At 39.8% G+C, this 24,959-nt stretch overlaps 1 protein-coding gene across 3 annotated transcripts in view; it reads left to right on the top strand.

Annotated features, from left to right (window-relative positions):
• Positions 1–24,959, top strand: part of CEP192 (centrosomal protein 192) — a 209,545-nt gene that overhangs the window by 37,609 nt on the left and 146,977 nt on the right. The window contains exons 4-8 of one of the 3 annotated variants that reach the window (XM_049901463.1): positions 9,900–9,955; positions 11,623–11,743; positions 16,466–16,605; positions 17,754–17,898; positions 19,469–19,602. In XM_049901463.1, coding sequence (XP_049757420.1) covers positions 9,900–9,955; positions 11,623–11,743; positions 16,466–16,605; positions 17,754–17,898; positions 19,469–19,602 — 596 coding nt within the window. Of the gene's footprint in view, positions 1–9,899; positions 9,956–9,975; positions 10,058–11,622; positions 11,744–16,465; positions 16,606–17,753; positions 17,899–19,468; positions 19,603–24,959 lie in introns of those variants that run through there. The other 2 variants (XM_049901464.1, XM_049901465.1) reach the window with 2 other exon arrangements.

Raw genomic sequence — 24,959 nt, 5'->3', positions numbered from 1 at the left:
GCAAGTCTTAAGAACCAGAGGTCATATGATGATGAGCTGAATGCAGGATCCGGAGGAAGCAAGTGAGCTTTGCCAGAATGTCCATGTATATTAGATTCAGGCCACACCCCAAAGGGAACTCCCCCTACAACTGATTGGCTGATCATATCAAATCACATTATGAAGGATGACTATATTATTACTTAACTGCCAGATTACATCATTACATAACATCCCAAACACTGAGAATCATGGCCAGCAGGTTGACATATAACTTCAGCCATCACAATCCATCCGTTGTCAACTTGGCACCAGTACACATCTCCCTAAACCATACACAGTCTATAAATAAAGGGAATTGCAAAGTCATACATGAGCTTCGCATGATACAGCTAACGTGGGTAAAACTGAAAACACACTAGTCTCATTTACATCTCAAATTTTGTAAGTGAAAACAAAAATATTTGATTCACACATACAGGGAAGAAATACTCATAACAATTACATTCCTCATTTCTGCAGCTGGTCACGTGGTTGGGACTGTCATTTAGAATTACCTCCTTCTGTCTTTTTTTTTTTGTCACCTATTCTGTATTCCCTTTGCGCTCAGCAAGTACCTCAGCTGATCATGGTTCTTTGCCTTGTGGGTTGACCCAAACCTTCATTCCTGAAGGACCTGGTGCGTTAATAGTCATGTCTCATTTGGATTGCTGTAGTTTTCCATTGACTTTAATCACAGGACATGGTAGTACTAAGAGACACCCTAAGGGATCTCCTGTATTCCGGACATACCCTTTTTATGTGATAGCAATTGGATTTCCCCTTGGTAGTCAGAGTCAGTAATACCAGCCAATATGGTAACTCCCTTCTTGGCCTGTTTATTCAGAGGCATAAGGAGCACAAAGTAGCCTGGTAGCATCCTTAACTTCCGTTTCAGTGGGATCTGTGTTGTGTCTCCAGGTGGGATCATTCCTCCCTTTGAAACTAAGACCTCTAGACCTGCAGCGCATAGGGTTATGGGGGCAAAAGGAAAAATTTTGCAAGTGGGTCACTAGGGTTAATGGTGAGTGGTACCACTCCCATCTACACCCATTGATTTCTGGAACTGTGAAATCCTAGCTATGGGAGAAACAGTGCCTATATTGGATGCGGATTTAGAGCATACAGAGCCTCCTGTACAACACTGCCCCAGCCCTGCAAAGTGTTGCCACCTAGCTGGAGTCATAAGTGTGTCTTTAGAAGGCCGTTTCATCGTTCTACCTAGCCAGCTGCTTTAGGATAATGGGGAACATGGTAAGTTCGGTGAGTTCCACGAGCATGGGACTGTTGTCATAGTTCACTTGCTGTGAAGTGGGTTCCTTGATCTGAGGCAATGCTGGGTGGGTTATCATGACAGTAGATTAGGCATTCTGTGAGTCCACACATGGTACTTCTGGTTGAGGTATTGCATGCAGGTAAAGCAAACCCATATGCAGACGAAGTGTCCTTGATGGTGGCCGTAATCTCTGCAGTACCTCCAGGACTGTGGCATTGCTTTTGGTTTACTGTTTTCCTAGGTAGGGGCAGTTTTTTTTTTAAAATAAATTTTATTGTGCTTTAAGTGAAAGTTTACAAGTCAAGTCAGTCTCTCACACAAAAGCCCATATATACCTTACTACACACTCCCAATTATTCTCCCCCTGATGAGTCAGCCAACTCTCTCCCTTCACTCTCTCCTTTCGTGTCCATTTTGCCAGCTTCTAACCCCCTCCACCCTCTCATCTCCCCTCCAGGCAGGAGGTGCCAGCATAGTCTCAAGTGTCCACCTGTCCACCTCACTCCTTGCCAGCATCCCTCTCCAACCCAATGTCCAGTCCAATCCATGTCTGAAGAGTTGGCTTTGGGAATGGTTCCTGTCCTGGGCCAACAGAAGGTCTGGGGGCCATGATCACCGGGGTCCTTCTAGTCTCAGTCAGACCATTAAGTCTGGTCTTATGAGAATTTGGGGTCTGCATCCCACTGGTCTCTTACTCCCACAGGTTTTCTCTGTTGTGTTCTCTGTCAGGGTAGTCATCAGTCATAGCCGGGCACCATCTAGTTCTTCTGGTCTCAGAACGATGTAGTCTCTGGTTAATGTGGCCCTTTCTGTCTCTTGGGCTCGTAATCACCTTGTGTCCTTAGTGTTCTTCATTCTCCTTTGATCCAGGTGGGTTGAGACCAAGTGATGCATCTTAGATGGCTGCTTGCTAGTGTTTAAGACCCCAGATGCCACTCTTCAATGTGGGAAGCAGAATGTTTTCTGAATAGATTTTATTGTGCCAATTGACTTAGATATCCCCTAAAACCATGGTCCCCAGATGGTAGGGGCAGTTTTAATCACGTCCACTTGGCGTTTCCTACCATAGTAGCCCTTACTCCGCTTTTCAGAGAGCCAGTGTGGGGTTTTGCCAGTTGCTGGGTATATCTATTCTAGTTGAGCATTCTGAACTGGGGAAATCACTACAGGATGGGTTTGGGGACCCACTGGACGCACTGTGCAATGAATCTGAGCTAAGATTCCATTAACAACTTGACTCCGTATGCCCCTATTCTGACTGGTAAGCCACAGTGATGTTTTTGGTCTCCTGGAGTTAGTGTCAGTTCAGAGCCATTATCCAATAAAATAATCCCTGAGAAGTCTAATTATTTTCCTTTTCCCCAGTGAACAGTCACTCTCATAAAAGGCAGCGGATCCCATCAGGGAAGGCTGGGAGAAAGGTTAACAGTATAAATTATTGGCAGTGCAGTGTGTTCTTTCCGCCTTGACTTCATTCAAGTGGTGTGGGTCTGTAACCTGGGTCGTGTCTGGGAGTTGATTGAGGGGCTGTGACTGTCTATTTTGGGGATTCAAGGTAGACTGCTGTTTACTTGACCTAAATTATTCTGCTTGTATAACAACAACAACAACAAAAAAAACCAGTGCTGTCGATTCGATTCCAACTCATAGCAACTTAGACCAAGTAAATATTTAGTGGATTTCCCATCACTTCTAGGGACACTGTGACTAAGTAGCGAATGGCGTAAATCCAAATGATTCAGACTATTCTGACTACTGCTGTGACTTAGCTGTCCATTATGGTAACCACACCTACCTTGTCTTTCACAATTGAGTGCCGCCACTTGGCGCCTACCTCCATGGGGTCCAGTCAGCCCCGCTGTAGTTAGATATCTTAATCCTGTTAGGGCAGCTCCCACCGTCAAATCTTACTTACATAAAATAGCAATCACAGCAGTTTTCAAGGATATTGGCTCTCCCTTCACAAATCTCTTCTTCACTATTGTGGTAAAAGGTATGTTCTCTGGGCACTCCATGTGTGGGCCTCTGGGTCTAACCTGATAAATGTCCCTAAGCCTTTGGATACCTTCTTCTATTGTATACCAAGGAAGATCTGGCTTCAGAGTGATCTTTTCAGATGGGAGTAAGAGGCCTACTTTTGTTGGTAGGAGGATTCAGTGGAATTTAGGAGCTCAGTGTTCTGGCTTCCTGATTATTTGCCCATATGTCCCCATCCCATGTTTCAGGATTCCATTTCTTCCCAATCAGTGCCCTCACTTTAAATCAGACACCATTTAAGTTTGGGAATTCAATTGGTGTTGAAACTCAGCCACTCTTACAATAAGACTCTGTGTTTGATTTTCAGCAATATCAGCTCTGTTACTACAAGAAGTAAGATTTTTGTCTCAGGGCACCAGTTGCAGCTTTGATATCTTTTATCCACTGCTTGAACAGGGACTCCGAAGCCATGAGCTCATCTTTTTCTTTGACCACTTTGTGTAGCCAAAGCAGGACCAATCAACAGCTTCCCTATACTTCTGATTCTGGGAAAATTATAGAAAAGCATCAAACATACAATCACCCGGAACCTCACTTCTCATCAATACTTGATCCGTTGGTGATATTTTACGTATTAATATTGTGACCTCATGCCATGGATTAGCAATTCCGTTTTTACTGCTTGAGGCAGAGTTATCAGTGCTTTTAAGACTCGTTAGGCTTGAGAATCAATTTAGAAAACTCATCTTTATGATTTCATTTCCCTACAATCACCTCCAGTACTAAATGTCTTAGGCTGGCATCTCTAGAGAAGCAAAACCAGTGAGATGCATATATCTTTGTTTAGAGAGAGAGAGGTTAAATGGCTCATGTAATTGTAGAGGCTGGCAGTTCCCAAGTCTATGGAGGCTTCTCCTGACTCACACACCTGCAGGTGCTATCGGATCCAACATTGGCAGGTCAGACAGCAGGCTGCTGACTTATGGGCTATGGAAGCTGACAAATCCAAGATCAGCAGGTAAGATGGCTGACTGCTGGCTGACAAGCTGCAAGTGGCCGATGAATCCCAAGACTGGCAGGTAAGGTGGCAGGCCAATGACTCACAGGCTGTGAAGGCTGATGAATCCCAAGATTGACAGGTAGTATGGCCGGCCACTGGCTCAAGTCCCAGTTGAAAGTTTACAGCTCAAGTAAATTTCTCATGCAAAAATTTATGCACATATTGTTATGTGACATTAGCTGCAACCCCTATAATGTGACAACATACTCACCCTTTCCACATTGGGTTTCTTGTGTCCATATAACCAGTTCCTGTCCCTTCCTGCCTTCTCATCCTGCCACCGGACAGGAGCCATGCATTTGGTCTCATGTATCTGCTTAAACTAAGAAGCACACTCTTCCCGGGTATCATTTTATGTTTTATAGTCCTGTCTAACGTTTGCCTGAAGAGTGGGTTTTGGGAATGGTCTTAGTTCTGGGCTAACAGAGCTTCCGGGGGCCGTGGCTTCAGGGGTTCCTCCAGTCTCAATCAGACCATTAAGTCTCGTCTTTTTACGTGAATTTTAGTTCTGCTCTACATTTTTCTCCCACTCTGTCAGGGACTCTCTGTTGTTTTCCATGTCAGGGCAGGCATTGATATTAGCCAGGCACCATCTAATTTTTCTCATCTCAGGCTGACAGAGTCTCTGGTTTATGTGGCCTTTTTGTCTCTTGGGCTAATATTTTCCTTGTGTCTTTGGTGGTCTTCATTCTCCATTGCTCCACATGGGTTGAGACGAATTGATGCATCTTAGGTGGTCACTTGCAAGCTTTGAAGACCCCAGATGCCACTTACCAAAGTGGGATGCAGAACATTTTCTTAATAAAATTTGGTATGCCAGTTGACCTAGATGTCCCCTGAAACCATGGTACCCAGACCCCAGCCTCAGCTACTGTGTCCTTGAAAGTGTTTGGTCATGTTCAGGAAACTTATCAGCTTTTAGTATAGTCCAGTTGTGCTGACTTCCCCTGTATTGTGTGTTGTCCTTCTCACCTAAGATAATTCTTGTCTACTATCTAGTTAGTGAATTTCCCTCTCCCTTGTTCCCACCCTGGTAACCATCAAAAAGTGTTTTCTTCTGTGTTTAAACCTTTTCTTGAGTTCTTATAATATTGGTCTCATACAATATTTGTCCTTTTGTGACTAATTTCACTCAATATCCCGCCTTCCAGATTCATCCATGGTGTGAGGTGTTTTGCGGATTCATCAATGTTCTTTATTATTGTGTAGTATTCCATTGTGTATGTACCATAATTTGTTTATCCGTTCATCTGTTGATGGGCATCTGGGTTGTTTCTGTCTTTTTGCTATTGTGAGCAGTGCTGCAGTGAACGTGGGTGTGCATGTATCTATTTGTGTGACAGCTCTTACGTCTCTAGGATTTATTCCAAGGAGTAGAATTGCTGGATTGTATGGTACTTCTATTTCTAGCTTTTTAAGGAGGTGCCGAATCGATTTTCAAAGTGGTTGTACCATTTTACATTCCCACCAGCAGTGTATAAGTGTACCAGTTTCTCCATAACCTGCCCAACATTTATTATTTTGTGTTTTTTGGATTAATGTCAGCCTTTTTTGGGGTGAGATGGCATCTCATTGTAGTTTTGATTTGCATTTCTCTAATGGCTAATGATCGTGAGCATTTTGTCATGTATCTGTGAGTCGCCCCATTGTCTTTGGTGAAGTGACTGTTCATATCAATTGCCCATTTTTTAAATGGGCTGTTTGTCTTTTTGTTGTTGAGGTGTTGCAGTATCTTGTAGATTTTAGAGACTAGACCTGGATCAGGTGTGCATTCTGTAGATTGTCTTTTTACTCTTTTGGTGAAATCTTTGGATGAGCCTAAGTGTTTGGTTTTCAGAATCACCCAGTTACCTAGTTTCTTTTCTAGTGTTTGCGCATTGTTAGTTATGGTTTGTATTCTGTTTGTGTCATGTATTAGGTTCCTGGCGTTGTCCCTGTTTTTTTTCCATGATCTTTATTGCTTCAATTTTATATTTAGGTCTTTGATCCATTTTGAGTTTGTTTTTATACATGGTGTGAGGTATGGGTCTTGTTTCATTTCTTTACAGATGATATCCAGTTATGCCAGCGCTATTTGTAAAAGAGACTGTCTTTTCCCCATTCAGCGGACTTTGGGACTTTGTCAAATATCTGTTGCTCATAGATGGATGAATTTAGGTCTGGATACTCAGCTCTGTTGCATTGGTCTATGTATCTGTTGTTTTACCAGTACTAGGCTGTTTGACTACCATGATGGTAATATAGGTTGTAAAACCAGGTAGTGTGAGGCCTCCCACTTTATTCTTCTTCAGTAATGGTTTACTTATCCAAGGCCTCTTCCCTTTCCATATAAAGTGGAATATTTGTTTCTCCATCTCATTAAAAGATGTCGTTGGAAATTGGATTAGAATTGCATTGTATCTGTAGATCGCTTTGGGTCGAATTGATGTTTTCACAATGTTGAGTCTTTCTGCCCGTGAGCATTGTATGTTTTTCCACTTATGTAAGTCTCTTTTGGTTTCTTGTAGTAATGTCTTATATTTTTCTTTGTATAGGTCTTTTATGTCTCTGGTTAGGTTTATTCCTGAGTATTTTTTCTTTTTGGGGGCTATTGTAAGGGTATTGATTTGGTGATTTCTTTTTTAGTTTGCTTTCCAAGTACACTAAGTTTTCTCCTTTTTGTCAAAGATAATCAAAATTAGAAGTTGAAAACTGTGTTCTATATGTATATGTGAGAAAGTTATTATACAAGTCTGAACTGTAGTTCCATACTCACAAATCCTTGCTTAACCCTGTAAGGTCAGTGAGTGAAAGCAGATTTACTTTTTTAAGTTAAAAATCATAAGGAATGAGTATGTTGTCTTGATGAAAACAAATGTGTACAAAAGCATTAATAACTCCCCATTCCCACAAACAGCAAAAGAAATAGATAATGGATTTCATCAAAATAAAGAACACTTGTGCTTTAGGACACCATAAGGAAAGTGAAAAGACAACCTATCAAACCAAAAAAACCAAACCCAGTGCCGTCGAGTTGATTCTGACTCATAGCGACCCCATAGGACAAGGACAGAGTAGAACTGCCCCATAGAGTTTCCGAGGAGCGCCTGGCGGATTCGAACTGCTGACCCTTTGGTTAGCAGCCATAGCACTTAACCACTACGCCACCAGGGTTTCCGATAGGATGGGAAAAATATTTGCAAATGATGTATCTGGTAAGGGACAAGCATGAAAACATTCTAAGTGAAAGAAGACAGAAAAGTTCACGTGATACGTGATTTCGTCTATAGGAAATGCCTGAAACAGGAAAACCTATATAGACAGAAAGTGGGTTAATGGTTTCCAGGGTCTGGGGGAGGGTGGGATGGGGAGTGACCACTAAGAATTAATGGGGTTCCTTTTTGGAGTGATGAAAATATTCTGGAATTAATTAGTGGTATTTTGCATTATAGTTAATTGCTTTAATATGGCCCTTCTAGCTATGGTCTGTTGATCTTAGCTGAAAGCAGAGTACCAGAAAGATGTTTAACTGTTGTATTGGCTATGCAAAGGTATTTGACTGTGTGGATTATAACAAAATTATGGATAACATTGCCCTTGGAGTGAAGCAACTGCAGTGGGCTTGGTGACCTATGCAGTGAGAGAGCTTGAGAGCCTTTGGGCAGTAGGCTTTCTGGCAGAGTGGAGTGCCTCGGGCTCTTATTGGCAGAGCTTCAGAGCTTTGTAACATTTGCCCGAGCATAGTGTAGGCCAGGCCAAGGGCCGGGAGTGAGGGCCAAGGGCCGAGGGCTAAGGACTGAGAGGGAGGCCTGCCTGTGTTCCAGGCTGAGAATAAGCTCTACTGATGGATGAATCATCTTGTTACCTCCAAGTTGATCTTATCCAGAATTGTAACCTGTTACTTTCGTAATGAACCCCATAATTGTGAGAATGGTCTGTGAGTTCTTTGTGGCCATTGCAGTGAATTTTCAAACCAAGCAGAGACGTAGAATGCCGTGGGAGAGACAGCTTGTGTCAGAAGTGGTAAAAGTGTTGGAGAGTGGAAGTATGTCTGACCTCCGCCTCATGGGAGTCAGCCTTGGGGGGGTATTGATGGTGCTGCTTTTTCTGTCCCTGAGGTTGGACAAGGAGTTGTACGTCGTGCTGTTTTTACATTTGCACAACTTTGCAAATATACTAAAATCCTTTGAATCATACACTGCTAAAAGGCTGAATTTTATCATATGTGAATTACAAAACAAATGAAAAAGCAGTAACTCCCAACATCTATTCTTTAGTTTCAGTTAGTTTAAGGTTTTATCATGCAGTAATTTTAAGACGCTCTGGTGGCGCAGTGGTTAAATATTCGGCTGCTCACTGAGAAGTCAGTGGTTTGAACTCTCCACCTGCTCCACCGGTGAGAACACCTGGCAGTCTGCTCCCGTGAAGATTACAGCCTAGGAAATCCTGTGCAGGAGTTCTGCTCTGTCCTATAGGGCCACTGTGAGTAAGATTCGAGTTGATGGCGCACAAAAATAAAAAATAAAACCCATTGCTGTCAAGTCAGTTCCAACTCATAGCAACCCTATAGGACAGATTAGAGCTGCCCTGTAGGGTTTCCAGGGAGCAGCTGGTAGATTCAAACTGCCAACCTTTTGGTTAGCAGATGAGCTCTTAACCACTATGCTACCAGGGCTCCTGATGACACATAACCAAAACTGAAAAACCAGTTGCCATCAAATTGATGCCAACTCATGGCAGCCATATCGGGCAGAATAGAAATGCCCCATAGGATTTCCAAGGCAGTTAGTCTTTATGGAAGCCGACTGCCATATCTTTCTCCCATGTAGCAGCTGTGGGTTTGAACTACTGACTTTTCAGTTAACAGCAGAGTGCTTCACCTCTACACCACCAGGGCTCCTTGGCACACAACAACAACAGCAACGTTTACTACTTTTTTGCTGAAATTTTAAAACACATTACACATGTTGTTATCTACTCCTTTGTATTTTAGTATGCATGTCCAAAAATACAGACATTTTCTTGCATGCTCAAAGTGTAATTATCACAGCTAGAAAACTTAGCAGTTCTTTTATTATTATCTAGCATCTCAGTCCATATTTTAATTTACTGATTATCTCAGTTGGGTTGCTTGAATTGGAGCCAGAGCAAGGTTAAAACATTACATTGGAGTTCATTTGTTGTTGTTGTTTCTCTTAAGACTTTTCATATCATGAGGCTTTTCCACCTCTCCTACTGCTCATTTCCTCATTGACAAAAGCCAGGTTAGTCACCCCGTAGATTGTCCCACTGTTGGATTTCTCTGTTTGCTTATGCATGATTTCATTTCCCTAATTCTTCCTGCAAAGTCTTGATTAGATGAATTGTTAAATTTTTTGGTAGTTTTATACTTTTTTATGCATCCCTTACTCCAACAGTTTTTGAATGTAATTGGTTAATGATGGATTTCTATGCTTTCGTTTAAAAGTGCTGCTGTTCTATTTCAGGATAAAAATATTTGTTTTATTAATTTGCTATTTTTAGGTATTATTGGGTATTTAGTTGATAAAATAACTTGGTTTCTCTTTTTGTTTCATTTGTTTTTAACAGACTCAGCTGTTGATTTTTGTTTGCAATCATCACGGACGAATAATAAGGAGCATGAGGTACGCTTTTATATATTCATTATTAATTCGTGGGGTGTTATCCTGGAGTCCCTGGGTGCTATGAACAGTTAAGGAGCTCATCTGCCAACCCAAAGGATGGAGGTATGTGTCCACCCAGAGGTGCCTTGGAACAAAGGCTGGGAGATCTGAAAATTTATGTAAATTTATTTGCCACATTGTAAATTGAGTTCTTAAGAGTATTAGAGGTCTTTGATAATAAAAGAGAGAGACTGTAAAACTGGAAAGCAGGAAAAGAAGTGTAGAAACATGAGATGCTTGATAAAAACAGGGAAGGTGTGAGAGCAGGGGGAAATGAACATATAGAAAACCGGAACTAAAGGGAGCAACTACTGCATCTGACTTTTGATTTAGCTTTACCTGTCCTGGCAGCTGGGTGGTGAAACTTCTCATTTACTTTGGATCCGTCATCAGGAAAGATTAATTGCTAGAAAAGGACACCATGTTTGGCAAAGTAGAAGGCCAGAGTAAATGAGGGAAACCCTCAATGAGATGGATTGATATAATGACCACAGCAGTGGGCTCAAACATACCAATGGCCATGATGATGGCACAGGACTGGTCAACGTTTTATTCTGTTATCTACAAGGTCGCCTTGAGTCAGAACTGACTTGACAGCAACTAACAACAATCCTGGCAGCCAAGTCCGTGAAGGAAATGTGTTTTTATATCTCTCACCTGAGCCTCATCAGAGTAGAGACTTTTCTAGGGTCTCTTTAGTTCACTCGGGACCGAAAATAGAATGGATGAAGCTCTCAATAGCAGACGTGTCTAAAAATCCAGAAATGTTTTCCATATTGTTCTTTCCCCTACATGTTTTTCCCAATTCTTTTTTAGTTTTTATTTCAAAATACCAAATGTACATTCAACAATTGTTAACATTTGCCCTTTTCTTGGTGTGCGTATGGTTTAAATAATAATAGGGTACAGTAGCCCCTGGTGCCTTAGGTATTTGTGAGCATAGTTCAACACTGTTTTTTACAAATGTACAATTGCATCGAGACCTGTGCTTTTAACTTGGAAATTAGTATACATTTTGCAATTTAGTTCCTAAGTGGTATTATTTGTTATAGTATATATTTAAAAAATATTTATTGTGAAATACAGTTGGCACTTAGAGGAAAGTATACCATGTTTAGTCTGGGCATTAAGTGTGTCTGGTAAACTGCTATGTGCTTTTAGACTTACATGGTCGTTGGTAGAAGAGCCAGATTGTTCCAGTGTAAAGGAATGAACGAAATGCAGGGTCAGTTAGGTAAAGGTTACTGAGACCAGCGTTGCTGTTGTCTTTACTTCCTACCTTAAGCCTTGTGTTGCTCAAATTTGACTGTGTGATTATTACTATACTAACTTAATTCCCAGGTCCCCTGAGCATGTGCAAAATATTTGGGAGGCCTTAAATTTTAAGGATTTCTTATTGGGTGGGTCGGGGGAAGGTAGAGGTTTAAGAGGCAGGAAAAAAGTTATTATTACATGTGAAACAACTAGGAAAATAGTTAAAAAAAAAAATGCCCCTCATTGCCTGACTTGTCAGCTACAGATCCTGAGCACACTGGTGGTGGAGGAAGCACCTGGCCTTTGGTAGCCCTGCTCCATATTCTCCACAGCAGTGATTGTGCTTCTCCTACCCGCCACTTCATTTCTTACAGATCCTTGTACCTGATGCTGGAACACGTTTTGAAGAAAAGACTCCAAACAGTGACTTGAGCCGTACTATCTTATTAGAAAATGAGAAACTTATATCCTTGATAAGCTTTGAAGATTCTTCTGGTACTGTAAAGTAACTTGTGTTTTCCTAATCCTTACCTTGCCACTCCACTTCACTTCTTCATTGCAGTGGTTACTGTGCCAACTTTTTGTTTCTTTGCCCTCCCCTTCACCTCCTTTTGCTCTAACCTGCCAGCACTCAAACAGCTACTTCTGTTAAGTGACGGGAGTTTTTTAGCCGTCTTTCTGTGTATCAGTCCTGAGATGATTATATTCATCCCTCAATTTAACATCATTAGAGTACAAAGTAGTCACCTTAAGGTGCTACTCAGTGTGAAACATTGTGTTAAGAAATTGGGGGACACGAAATATTTAGCCTCTCTTCTCCAGTGGGCTCTGCCTGGTGCAGAAGGGAGATGCACAGCTAACCTTCAGATTGTAAGGGCACCCCACCGATACAAAAATGTGCTTGGGAGTCACGGGGTGACAAATTCATACAGGCTGAGGAAAGTGTCTGCACAGCTTTCTTGAAAGAGAATGGGGCTTGCCCTAGGCCTGATTTTGAGGTGGAAAGAGAAGGACATTTCAGGAAGCAGGAACAGCTTGGCAGAGCACTGAGGTAGAAGCACACTGACCATGTTTAGGAAATAGCCAGTGGTTTCATGTAGTGGTTATAGCGCCATGGGAGGCTGAATTGGGAAATAAACCCAGAAAAATAGGCGGGGGCCAAAGGATTTGTGGCCTTGAAGGCCAGGCTGATGAGCTGAGTGGGATAAATAGAAACTACAGAGAGCATCACATTGGTTCAGGCCAGGTTTTGCCTCTAAAGGAGTGTTCAGATTTTCTTAGATTGTGGAATTATAGGTAAGGAATTATTAATCTGAATTTATACAGATCTTTGATAATTTTACTAGGCTAGGTTCTTAGAGGTGAAATTGCTAAGTCAAAGGTTATGAACATTTTTAAGGCAATTAATGTTGAATGCAAAATTATTTTGTAGGAGGGCGGTGCTAACTTAAAACCATTGCTGGTGTCATGTCATTTGTTTATTTGCAACTTTTTTGTTTTGGAGGAGGTTGTTTTTTTTAATCTATCAGTGTTTGACTTTTTGTTTTTAATTGTACTTTAGATGAAAGTTTACAGATAAACTAGCTTCTCAGTAAGCAGTTAGTATACAAGTTGTTTTGTGACGTTGGTTAACAACCCCGCGACATGTCAACGCTCTCCTTTCTTCACCTTGGGTTCCCAATCACCAGCTTTCCTGTCCCCTCCTGCCTTCTAGTCCTTGTCCCTGGGATGGTGTACCCCTTTAGTCTCGTTTTGTTTTATGGGCCTATCTGATCTTTGGCTGAAGGATGAACCTGAGGAGTGACTTTATTATTGAGCTAAAACGGTGTCTGCGGGCCATACTCTAGGGGTTTTTCTAGTCTTTGTCGGGCCGGTTATGTTTGGTCTTTTTTTGTGAGTTAGATTTTGTCCTACATTTTTCTCCAGGTCTGTTCAGGACCCTCTGTTGTGATGCCTGCCAGAGCAGTTATTGGTGGTAGCTGGCCATCATGTAGTTGTGGTGGATTCAGTCTAGTGGAGGCCATGGTAGCTTTGGTCCATTAGTCTTTTGCAGTAATCTTTCCCTTGTATCTTTAGTTTTCTTCATTCTTCTTTGCTCTCTAAGGGATGAGACCAGTTGAGTATCCTAGATGGCCACTCACAGACTTTTAAGACCCCAGATGCTACCCACCAAAGTAGAATGTAGAACATATTCTCTATCAAATATGTTACGCCAGTTGAGCTAGATGTTCCTCAAGACCGTGGTCCCCACAGTCCTCAGCCCAGCAGTTTGGTCCCTTAGGGAGCTTGGATGTGTCTATGGACCTTCCATGACCTTGCCTTGTCCAGGTTGTGCTGGCTTCCCCAGTGTTGTGTACTGTCTTACCCTTCACCAAAGTTACCACTTATCTATTTTTTATTGTTTTTCCATCCCCACCACCCCCCTCCTTGGAACCATCAGAGTTTATTTCTTTTTGTGTGTAAACCTTTTCATGAATTTTTGTATCTTTTTTTTCTTAGTAGATTCTTTCTAACCTTAAGATCAGATCATTTGTTTGAGGTTTCCTTTTAAACATTTAATTATTTAATTCACCCAGAATTCATTTTTATTTCTCTTATGATATACTTTTTTGTTTTTATGATATACTTATCTACCCTTTTTTTTTTTTTGGTGGCATTAACCAGTTGACACATCATTTTATGAATAGTCTATTCTTCACTGGTTTGTGATGTCACATTTATCATATAGTAACTTTTTTTTAAAATTGTGGTCAAAATATACCTTAAAAAACCATTTGCCATTTAAACATTTTTTACACAGACAATTCAGCGACATTCATTACATTCACCATGTTGTGCGACCATCACCACTCTCCATTTCCAGTTTTTTTCCATGTAGATCTCAGTGCCCTTGAAGCAGTAACTCTCCTTCCCTCCCACCCCAGGTAGCCACTTTAGTGTCTTCAAACATTTACCTAATCTAGTTATTCAGTGGGATCATACAATACTTGTCCTTTTGTTATTGGCTTTATTTCACTTAGCATAACGTTTTCAGGTTCATCCATTTTGTAGCGCATATCAGGATTTCGTTTCTTTTTATTTCTGAGTAATATTCCATTATATGTATGTGCCACATTTTGTTTATCCATTCATCTGTTGATGGGCATTTAGGTTGTTTCCACACTTTGGTTATTGTGAACAGTGCTGCAGTGAACATTGGTGTACAAGTGTCTGTTTCCTGCTTTCAATCTTTTGTGTATGTACCTGGGAGTGGAATTGCTGGGTTATATGGTAGTTCTATGTATAACTTTCTGAGGAACCATCAAATTGTTTTCCATAGTGGCTACACCATTTTGTGATTCCACCAGGAATGGCTAAGTGTCATTTTTCTACATCTTTGACAGCATTTGCTGTTTTCTATTTTTCTAGATGTTGAGCATCTTTTCGTGCGCTTGTTGGTCATTTGTCATCTTCTGGTGAAATGTCAATTCACATCCTTTGCCCATTTTTTGCTTAGGTTGTTTTTTTGTTGCTGAATTGTCGGAGTGCTTTATATATTCTAGAAAATAAACCTTTATTCAATTTATGATTCCTCCAGATTTTCTCCCAATCTCTACGTTGTCTCTTCTCTTTCTTAATAAAGCACTTCGATGCACAGAAGTTAATTTTGATGAAATCCAATTTGTCTACTTTGTCTTTTGTTGCTCATGCTTTTGGTGTCAGATCTTAGAATCAATTGTCAAAAACTAGGTCCTGAAGTTTTACTCCTGTTTTATGCTAAGTTTTAGGCCTTACATTTAGGTCCTTGGTCCATTTTGAGTTAATTTTCATGTATGGTGTAAGGTATGGTTCCAGTTTCATTCTTTTGCATTGGAAAATTCGTTTGTCCCAGAACAGTTTATTAAAAGAAACTGTCCTTTCCCACTGAATGGACTTAGCACCCGTGTTGAAAATCAATTGACCATAGATGTATGGGTTTATTTCTGGACTGTGAGTTCTGTTCCATTGACTATATGGGTGTCATTATACCAGTACTAGACTGTTTTGATTACTTCAGCTGTATGTTTTGAGATCATGCATTGTGAGTCTTCATACTTTGTTCTTTTTCAAGATTGCTTTGGCTATTTGGAGTCCCTTTTGGTTCTATATAAATTTGAGGACTGGCATTTCTGCAAAGGTGGCTATTGGAATTTTGGTGGATATTACATTAAATATATAGGTTGCTTTAGGTAGTTGTCTTAGGCTGGGTTCTGTAGAGAAGCAAAACCAGTAAAGCGTATAAATATATATAGAGAGAGATTTATATCAAGGAAATGGCTCACGTGATTGTAGAGACTGGAACATCCCAAGTTTGTGGATCAGGACAGAGGCTTCTCCTGAATGCTTGTAGCTGCAGGTACTGGCGAACCCAAGATCGGCAGGCAAGACTGCAAGGCTTCTCTTGATTCATGTACCTGCAAGGGGCTGGCAAAACCAAGATCGGCAGGTCAGAGAGCAGGGCTTTTGCTGACAGGCTGTGAAGATTGACGAATCCCAAGATTGGCAGATAGGCTTCTAGCTTAAGTCCCAAGAACCGGAGGTCGGATGAACAGGAGGCAGCTGCAGGATCCAGAGCTGGCAAAACATGGCCACTTATATTTGGATACAGTCGCATGCCCACATAAACTCCCTTTCAACTGATTGGCTACTCCTAGCAGATTGCATCATGGGAGTGATCACATATACACACTGAGACTCAGGGCCCAGCCAAGTTGACACACAATCTTAACCATCGTAGCAGTATTTATGATTTAACAATATTATGTCTTCCAATTCATGAGCATGAAATGTCCTTCTGTTTATTCAGGTCTTCTGTAATTCCTTTCAGTAATGTTTTATGGTTTTCAGTTTATACTTTCACTTCCTTGATGAAATTTATTCATAGTAAATGGAATTGTTCCCTTAATTTCCTTTTAAGCTTGCTCATTGCCGATTTATAGAAACCCAACTGATTTTTGTGTGTTGACCCTTGTACTCTGTGACTCTCCTGGATTCATTTACCAGCTCTAGTAGTTTTTGAATGGCATATGGTAATTTTTGTTATATACCAGCATCTGTTTCTGTGCCATCTTCTCAAAGTAATTAAATATTTAGTTTGTATTAGAACGCCTAGTGAGAGTTTTTTTAATGTCATTGACCCACTTGTGTATTATTGGCCTTTTTGACTAAAGCCTATTTTTTTCTTCATTTTATCAATAGATGATGATATTGATGATGAAGAGTTTTGTGATGACCATTTGGAGGCCTATTTTGAACAACTGACAATTCCAGGAGTGATGTATGAAGACGCAGAAGGACAGGGAACTGCAGAGGGTGATTTTAAGTTGCCTGCAAGTCCGGTGTGTTCCAGTCTTTATGGTTTTTTTCAGAAATTTGACTTTAGAAAGTTATTATTGGTCTCATTGAACCAATAATCAAAGTAATTAATTTTAAGTAATTTAGTTAACATTAAATTTAAGCCTTTCATTTTCTTTGTGCTCTCTTTTTTTCAGATATAGGTTGATTAGAAATATTTTCCTACTTTTTCTTACCTTTTCCTCACCTACAAAAAAATTTCAAAGAATAATTCAGAGAACATCTGTATAGCCTTCATCCAGATTGACCAATTGTTAACGTTTTGCTGCATTTATATTTTCTTTCTGCCTCCATAAATACCTTTGTTTTCCCCTGAATTATTTGAAAGTTGCAGCTGTAATGACGTTTCATCCCAATACTTAGTACATTTTTTGCAAAGAAGGACATTTTCTTACATAAGCACAATTATGTTATCACTCCAGCATATTTAATTTTGATACGGTAATTTTAATTAGTTTATAGTCCATATTAAGATTTACCCATTGTCCCCAAAATGTCCTTTATTCTTATTTATTTAGTTTTTTGATCCAAGATTTAATCACAGATTACACTTGAATTTGTTTTGTTTCTTTATTCTTTTTTAATTTGGAGTGGTTATTTCATGAAATTATACTTTCTGTAACATTCTAGGTCTCTGTTTTGTAGAATGACCTCTAATCTAGGTATATCTGAATGCCTCTTTCCTCCGTGATGAGATTCAGAGTAAATGTAGGCAGTGCTGTGTACTTGTCATTGCATCACATCAGGAGGCACGTGGTGTCTGTCTGTCCCACTGCAGGTGATGCCTGTTTGATAACACTTGCTTAAGGTAGTATCAGCCAGATGTCCCCTGGTGAAGGAACCTTTCCCCCTTTGTTATTAGTAAGTGATCTGTGGGATGATTCGGTGAGATCACACAAACATCCCATTCACCATCAGCCTTTCAGGAAACAGTTTCAGTATCATTGCTGAAGGTTCCCTGAGAGAGTTGTTATGTTGGTAGTTAGATGGTGGTCTTTCTAGTTCCTTCTACACTTATTAGTTGGCCTCCTTCTGTAAAGCAGAACTTCTCTGCTTTCTCCCCACTGTCTCCCCCTCAAAATGTTTGCTACTATTTTGAAAAGTTAATAAAGTTAAGATATTCTTTCAACAGGTATTTGAAAACAGTAGCCTAACCTGTAGATCTGAATCAGAAAATAACAGCTTACTGATCTCCCTAGTCTCACAAGCTGCGGGAAATTCTGAAATGAGCCACAAAGAGTCTCAGGAAGGCCCTCTTGTTTGTCTGCCTGGTACTAGTAAGTACTGGTATATGATTCTTCGGTTCTTAAATTCTGTGCTTGGCTTTAAAAAAATATATATTTCTTTGGTATAATTTAGTATATATTAACCCTATCTATCCCCTCAAATCTTTTTTTTTTCAATTGAAATTATTCATCAAATTACATCATAAGAAAATTAAAATAGAACCCATGATGGACTAGAACAAAATATTTGTCTTATACCTACAATATGTAAGAAAGCCTCATGATTCAAAAATAGGAAGACAACAGAAACGGGCAAAACAATAAGAAGAGACATTTTAACTATAAAAATACCAAATGGATAATAAACACATTAAAAGATTCTCAACATCATTAGTCATCAGTGCAATGAAAATTTAAACCACAATTAGGTGTCACTACACACCCTCTAGAATATAATATAAAAATTTAGCAACATCAAGAATTGCTGAGATATGGAGAAACTGGGACCCTCATACGTTGCGGGTAGAATATATAATAGTACAGATACTTTGGAAAACTGTTGAGCAGGTTCTTAAAAAAAAAAAAACATATATCCCAGAAATTATACTTCTACGTATCTAACCAAGAAAAATACATGAATCTGCATAAACTATTTGACGCAAATGTTCATAGCACATTATTCACGGTGATCCAAAACAGGCAACAATTTGAAAGTCGATCAGCCAGTGAACATTAAATAAATGTGTGCTATATCCATACAATAAAGTACAATTCAGGAGTAAAAATGAACAGATGGCAGAGTAGAGAATGATCAGGCACTTTCCGTAACGCAGTTGCAAAATAATGAATCTCAACAAGCCCAAAACCCTGGAAATCCTGGTGGCGTAGTGGTTAAGTGCTACGGCAGCTAACCAAAGGGTCGGCAGTTCGAATCCGCAAGGCGCTCCTTGGAAACCCGAGGAGGCTGGCAGCTCTGCTGGGACGTTGTTGGAAGTCTCCTCTTGAGTCCATCATACAGTTGTGTGTCTGGATCTGCCAGCCTCTGGAATGCAAACGAGAACATGTGGACAAGATGGGCAGTAATGGAAGAAGTAACTAGAGGCCAGCCTTTAAGTCTTGAGCCTTCTGTCTCCTACAATTGTTACAGTTTTTGTGGGAGGTAGCGTGACCAACAGAGGGAAATGCAGCAGCCATGTTATGAGAAACTCTGGACAGAATGACCCCTTAATTTGGTAGGACATTATGTGACACAACTTGGGTAGTCTTATTCTTCTCTTGCCATATTTACTCAGATCTTTAAACAGTCTAAAACTCTTCTAAAGGGCTGTTAATAAAGATCCCTGAGTAAGTTGGCATTATTCTAAATAGTGTGCTATATGTTTTCTTGGTTGAAGTGTTGGATTGTATCCTACTCAGACGTTTGAGAATTAGAAATGAGCTGTCTCTGTGTGGTAGCAGTTTGACATGCTTATTTTGTCTTCTATGTAAATTACTAAATTTGTCATATGAATGCTAACTATTAGGTTTACATAAAATAATTTTAATTGCAAGAGACAATTATTACATATGATTACTGAAGTTTTTGATGTTGCTTCATTAATTTTTTTTCTTTTATTTTCAGGTAATTCTGTAGGAACTGGAGATAGTAGAAGGCATGTAGATGGTGTGCTACCATTTTCTTCTAGTACCTGGGGAGCTGAAAAAGAGAAAGGAGGGGCAGAAAGTTTGAAGGGTGTTGTTCCACATCATAGCAGAGTAAGTTTATATGCATTTTCTTTAAATTTTCTATGAAAATTTTGTGTTTGTGTGATGTCAGTTCTTTTTCTAAGCAACAATTATTAATGCTTCCTGGAAAATATAGAAAAAGTATAAAGAAGATAAAAATTGCTACTGAGAAGGTTAGATATAAAGTACACAACTGCCTATTTTCTTAAATTTAAATATTTAATGACTTGCATTAGATTATTCATTTGAAAAGTTCTTTAGCTCAATGTCCAACCATTACATAAAAAATGCAAACTTTTACCTTGCTTTAAATTGCTTTTTATGATTTCAGTTTTTTCTGTTTTTTAATGGCACCCCATCTCTCCTGTGCTTACAACTTTGTAGTCACTCCTGACCCTTACTCTCCTTTGTCCCTTTTGTGTATGCTTGTATAAATGTTGTTGTGTGCTGTTGAGTTGATATTAGACTCATAGTGATCTCATGTGACAGAGTAGAACTGCCTCATAGGGTTTCTAAGCTGTAATTTTTATGGGAGCAGATTGCCAGGTCTATCTCCTGTTGAGCCACTGGATGAGTTTGAATCCCCAACCCTTTGTTTAGCAGCCGAGCAGCTAACCATTGTACCACCAGTGCTCCTTGCTTGTATATGTAGACAGTCATTGTATTTTCACAATAACCCTTTAAGTGCATTAAAGCAGCAAGTTATGGGATTGTCATTTTAAGGAAGATAAAGATCAGGTACTGAGAAGCTGAATCCCATTTGTATTTCCTCGAGACTGTGTCATAGATTTACCCTTTTCTGTTTATTTCCTTTACCAGGTTCAGGGTGCTCATTACCACATGTCTGGTTTGTTTCCTCATCTGCGGTGTTTTTACTGCTCTGTCATTACTTGCCGCTGCTGGGTTTATCTTGTTACAATGATATTTTTTATGGTATTTTCTACCTTTCTGTTTCTGTAGTCCTTAAGATGCTGTATACTCTAATCCCATATTACTTGGATTTCTCATTTATATTTCTTTTACAAATCCTTTGTTCCTAGTTTTCCTCTTTTCTCCTTCCCCAGTACAGATTATAACCATCTTTCAAATGTTAGGTCAAGTTCCTGGTTGCTTTTCAATAACTCTGTTGTTGTTAGTTGCTGTCGAGTCGATTCCAACTCATAGCAGCCCACCCATGTATGCAGAGTAGAAGTGATCCATAGGATTTTCCAGGCTGTGGCTTTTCAGAGGCAGATCACCAGGCTTGACTTCTGAGGTACCTGTGGATGATTTCCAATAGCCAGCCTTTCAGCTAGTAGTCAAGCGCTTAACCGTTTGTGCCACCCAGGGACTCCTTTTAATAACTCTAAACCAAGACCAAAACCAAACCCCTTGCCGTCGAGTTGATTTTGACTCATGGCAACCCTATAGGACAGGGTAGAACTGTTACTGAATGCGTTGGATTCGCCACTTGTTCTCTCGTTAAGAATAAAAGTAAGGTGGAATTAAAGCAAGGCATAGTTTATTACTTGCAGCAAGCAAGGAGACAGGGAGATCACTCTCACGGCACTGTCTCCCTGAACAAAGGGCTGGGGAAAGTTTTATACTCTGTGGGAAAAGGGAAGTTGTACATAGTCATTAGGTTTCTAAGAAGTGTGATGCATATTCAAAAAGGGCCGGGCTAGGACTTGGCACGGAAGTAACCGATGGACCTCTTGCTTCTGGAATGGGCTTGGTCACCGCTCAGTAATGTATGTCCAGTAATCTTGGTTCCTTGGCAAGGGTCTTTTGGTTCCTAGGCAGTACTCATTATGGGATGGAGTCATCTGGTGGTCAGCCTCACCTCCTACTGCGCATATCTAGGATTCTGGTTTTAACAGATTAACCTGAAAAAAACAGCTAGAAGCGGCCGACCTTGGGCTTAAATTTAATCACAAGATGTTCTTTTAAATGGGGGTAAACAATGTCTCATGGATGATAGTGTTTTTCCTCTAGAAAAATTTTAACTGACACAGCTTATTGTTTAGGGCCTTTTGTATTCCTAGCTAGTCTCAGAACTGCCCCATACGTTTTCCAAGGAGCAGCTGGTGGATTCCAACTGCCAATCTTTTTTTTTTTTATTTGAATATTATTGTTTTTATTTTTTATTCCTTCCAGTGTTCAAGTTTGAATGTTTTATTGTGCCTTAATTTTTTACTTTTCTCAATTTTTTAAAATTATTTATTGTGCTTTAAGTGAAAGCTTACAAATCAAGTCAGTCTCTCATACAAAAAGTTATGCACAGCTTGCTATGTACTCCTAGCTGCTCTCCCCCTAATAAGACAGCACATTCCTCCTCTCTACCCTGTATTCTCTGTGTCCATTCAACAAGCTCCTGTCCCCTCCTTCCTTTTCATCTTGCCTCCAGACAGGAGTTGCCCACATAGTCTCATGTGTCTACTTGAGCCGAGAAGCTCACTCCTCACCAGTGTCATTATCTATCTTATAATCCAGTCCAATCCCTGTCTGGAGGGTTGTCTTCAGAAATGGTTCCAGTCTTGGGGTAACAAAGGGTCCAGGGACCATGAGCTCCAGGGTCCCTCTAGTCTCAGTCAGACCATTAAGCCTGGTTTTTTTTACTAGAATTTGAGATCTGCATCCCACTGTTCTCCTGCTCCAGCAGGGATTCTTTGTTGTTTTCCCTGTCAGGCCAACTGCCAAACTTTTGGTTGGCAGCCGAGGTCTTAACCACTGTGCCATCAGACTATATTAATTTCTCTAAACTTCTATTCAGCAGTTGTATTCTACAGTATAGTACTTTATTATATACAGGAATATTTTACCTGTTGTCTGAGCAAATTAATCCTTTCACATTTAGTGTAACTATGGATATTCTGAAATTTTTTTTTTGTTTTACTTTGTTTAGAACTTACTTTACATTGTTTTTTCCATTTCTACATTTTTTATCGGGTGAACCTGTCCTTTCCCTTCACCTCCCGTTTTTCTTCTTTGCTTATTTGGAAGTTCTTTTGTCACTTCTTTTATTGATTCTAAGATATGTATTTTTTGCATATTTAATACTTATGTAATCAGTTTGTCTTATAGTTTTAGTATGTCATAGTTTAAATTTCTCTTTCTTAGTGATACATAAAATAATGGCAAATCTTAAAATTAATGCTTAGATTCTATGAAGTATGCTTTTTTTCTGTTTTGGAGGGCAGTCTTTCTTTTCCCTTATTCGTTATCAGACATTTATTTCTCAACTACTGTTTGAGATGGTACCAACTCTTTCCCTCCCAGGATGCTCTCTTACTCCGCTTAGATGCTCCGTTGCCCTTCTTGCTTCCCTTTTAGCGAGGAAGATGAGAACTTTGTTACCTCTTCCTGAAACCCCACCTCTTAGCAGAACTTGGATTGCCTTTTTTCCTCCTCACACTTCTTAACTCCTTTGTTTTTCTGAGAGGGTTACACTGTCAAAGTGTAAATAAAGCCCAATATTTAGGCTTAAAAACAAACAGAACAACTGCATTCTTTGTATTTAAGATAGTTTTAAAAGAGAGAAAGCTAGTTTACCATATTTTGATTCTTTTTAGTCTTTGCTAGTATCATATATGGAAAATGATTACACCTGCTTCTCACTTGTCAACTCTCTTGTCACCCTCCATTTCGCATTTACAACAATAGTAAAACATTTACTGTCCGACTAGTTTGCATAGTACTGATGCATGTCTGGCAGTAACAGACGCTGAGGTGCGAGGAGAGAGTGATGCTGGCTGTGGTGGTTAAGGTCAGCTTGGCTGGACTGTGAGTATCGGTGGTTTAGCAGTTACGTAATGATATAACTTGGCAGTTATGTGGTGATGTGGTCATCCTCTGTTTTGTGATTTTTGTGGTTTAGCAGTTACGTAATGATATAACTTGGCAGTTATGTGGTGATGTGGTCATCCTCTGTTTTGTGATTTTTGCATAATGACCTGGTCTTTGGAACCTGACCATGTTGATAAGTGAGGAGTGGGTGTATCTTGTTTGAATAGTATATATTTGTCTCCTTCGTCTTTTCTTCTTTTGGGGTATTCATATTTTAAATAATGATTTTTCGAGCTCTTTCCAGTATTAGTTACTGTTGACTTAACTCTGATTCGTGGTGACACCATCTGTGTCAGAGTAGAACTGTGCTCCATAGGGTTTTCCATGGCTGAGTTTTCAGAGCTAGATTGCCAGACCTTTCTTCCGAGGTACCTGTGGGTACACTTGAACCTCTAAACTTTTGATTAGCAGCTGAGTGTATTAACTGTTTGCACTAGCCAGGACTCCTACAAGCTCTTGAAGTCAAGTATGATGATCTTTACAGGTTTTTGGCTTTAGTGTTCGAATTAGTTTCCTGTGGTTGCTGTAGAATATTTCCACAAACTTAGTGATTTACAGCAACCAAAATTTATTCTTTTGTAGCTCTAGAGGCCAGAAGTTCAGAATCAATGAATCCTTCCTCACCTCTTCCAGCTTCTGGTGGCTCCTGGCATTGCTTGGCTTAGGCAGTGTCACTCCAGTCTTTGTCCCCATCTTCATGTGGCCCCCCCCTTGTCTCTGCCTCAAATCTCCCCCACCTTTGTCTTATGAGGACACGGGTCATTGGATTTAGGGCCCCGCCATCTTGAGATCCTTAACCGCATCTGCAAAGACTCTGTTCCCAAATGGCATCACATTCACAGCTGTATGGGATTAGGACTGAGCCGTATCTTTTTTGGGGGTACAGTTTAACCCACTACACTGTTACACTTAGAAGATGTTATTTACTGAAAAATAGAAAGCTACTCATCTGTATTTTCTCCTTACTTTTATATCTAATTTTAAAATCACTTGGAATCTATTTTGATATAAGGTAATGGTACTAGGATTTGAGCCTATGACTTCCTTGTTCCGAAGTCAACTTTTTTTTTTTTTTTTTAAATATAGCATTACCTGTCATTAGTATTTTAACTTTAAAACTTTGCCTATAAGGCTATTTTTGTCATCACACGACTCATCATAACGGAAAAGATTGCTGTCATAGGTTTTGTTGGCACTTGAGAGAGTGGCAGTAGCTGAATATTTGGAAAGACTCTTCCAGGCATTTGAGCCCCTTTTTGGCAGTTGTCATTTTTGGAAAGAGTAAGTGCCATTTGTGAAAGTCTGTTGGAAGCATGGCTTAATTTGAAGTGTCTGATAAAATTGTTGGGCTTATCAAAACAGCATACTAGTAGTATATGCTATTTTACTCCAGTTAGAAGATTTAATATCTGTGTTTTCAATGATTTATTCATATTAATTTTAGTTGGGCTAGTTGTACTTATAGGCTTACTAACCTTGTAGAGACTTCAGTGATAAGTGTAAAAGTCACACTAATATTTCTAATTTTCTATAGTGTAATGGGCAAGTAGGACCGGTTTTGG

Source organism: Elephas maximus, chromosome 11 (assembly GCF_024166365.1).
Source record: "Elephas maximus indicus isolate mEleMax1 chromosome 11, mEleMax1 primary haplotype, whole genome shotgun sequence".
NCBI classification, from domain to species: Eukaryota; Metazoa; Chordata; class Mammalia; order Proboscidea; family Elephantidae; genus Elephas; species Elephas maximus.
The sequence above is the reverse complement of the archived record's forward strand: the minus strand, read 5'-3'. Positions and strand labels throughout refer to the sequence as shown.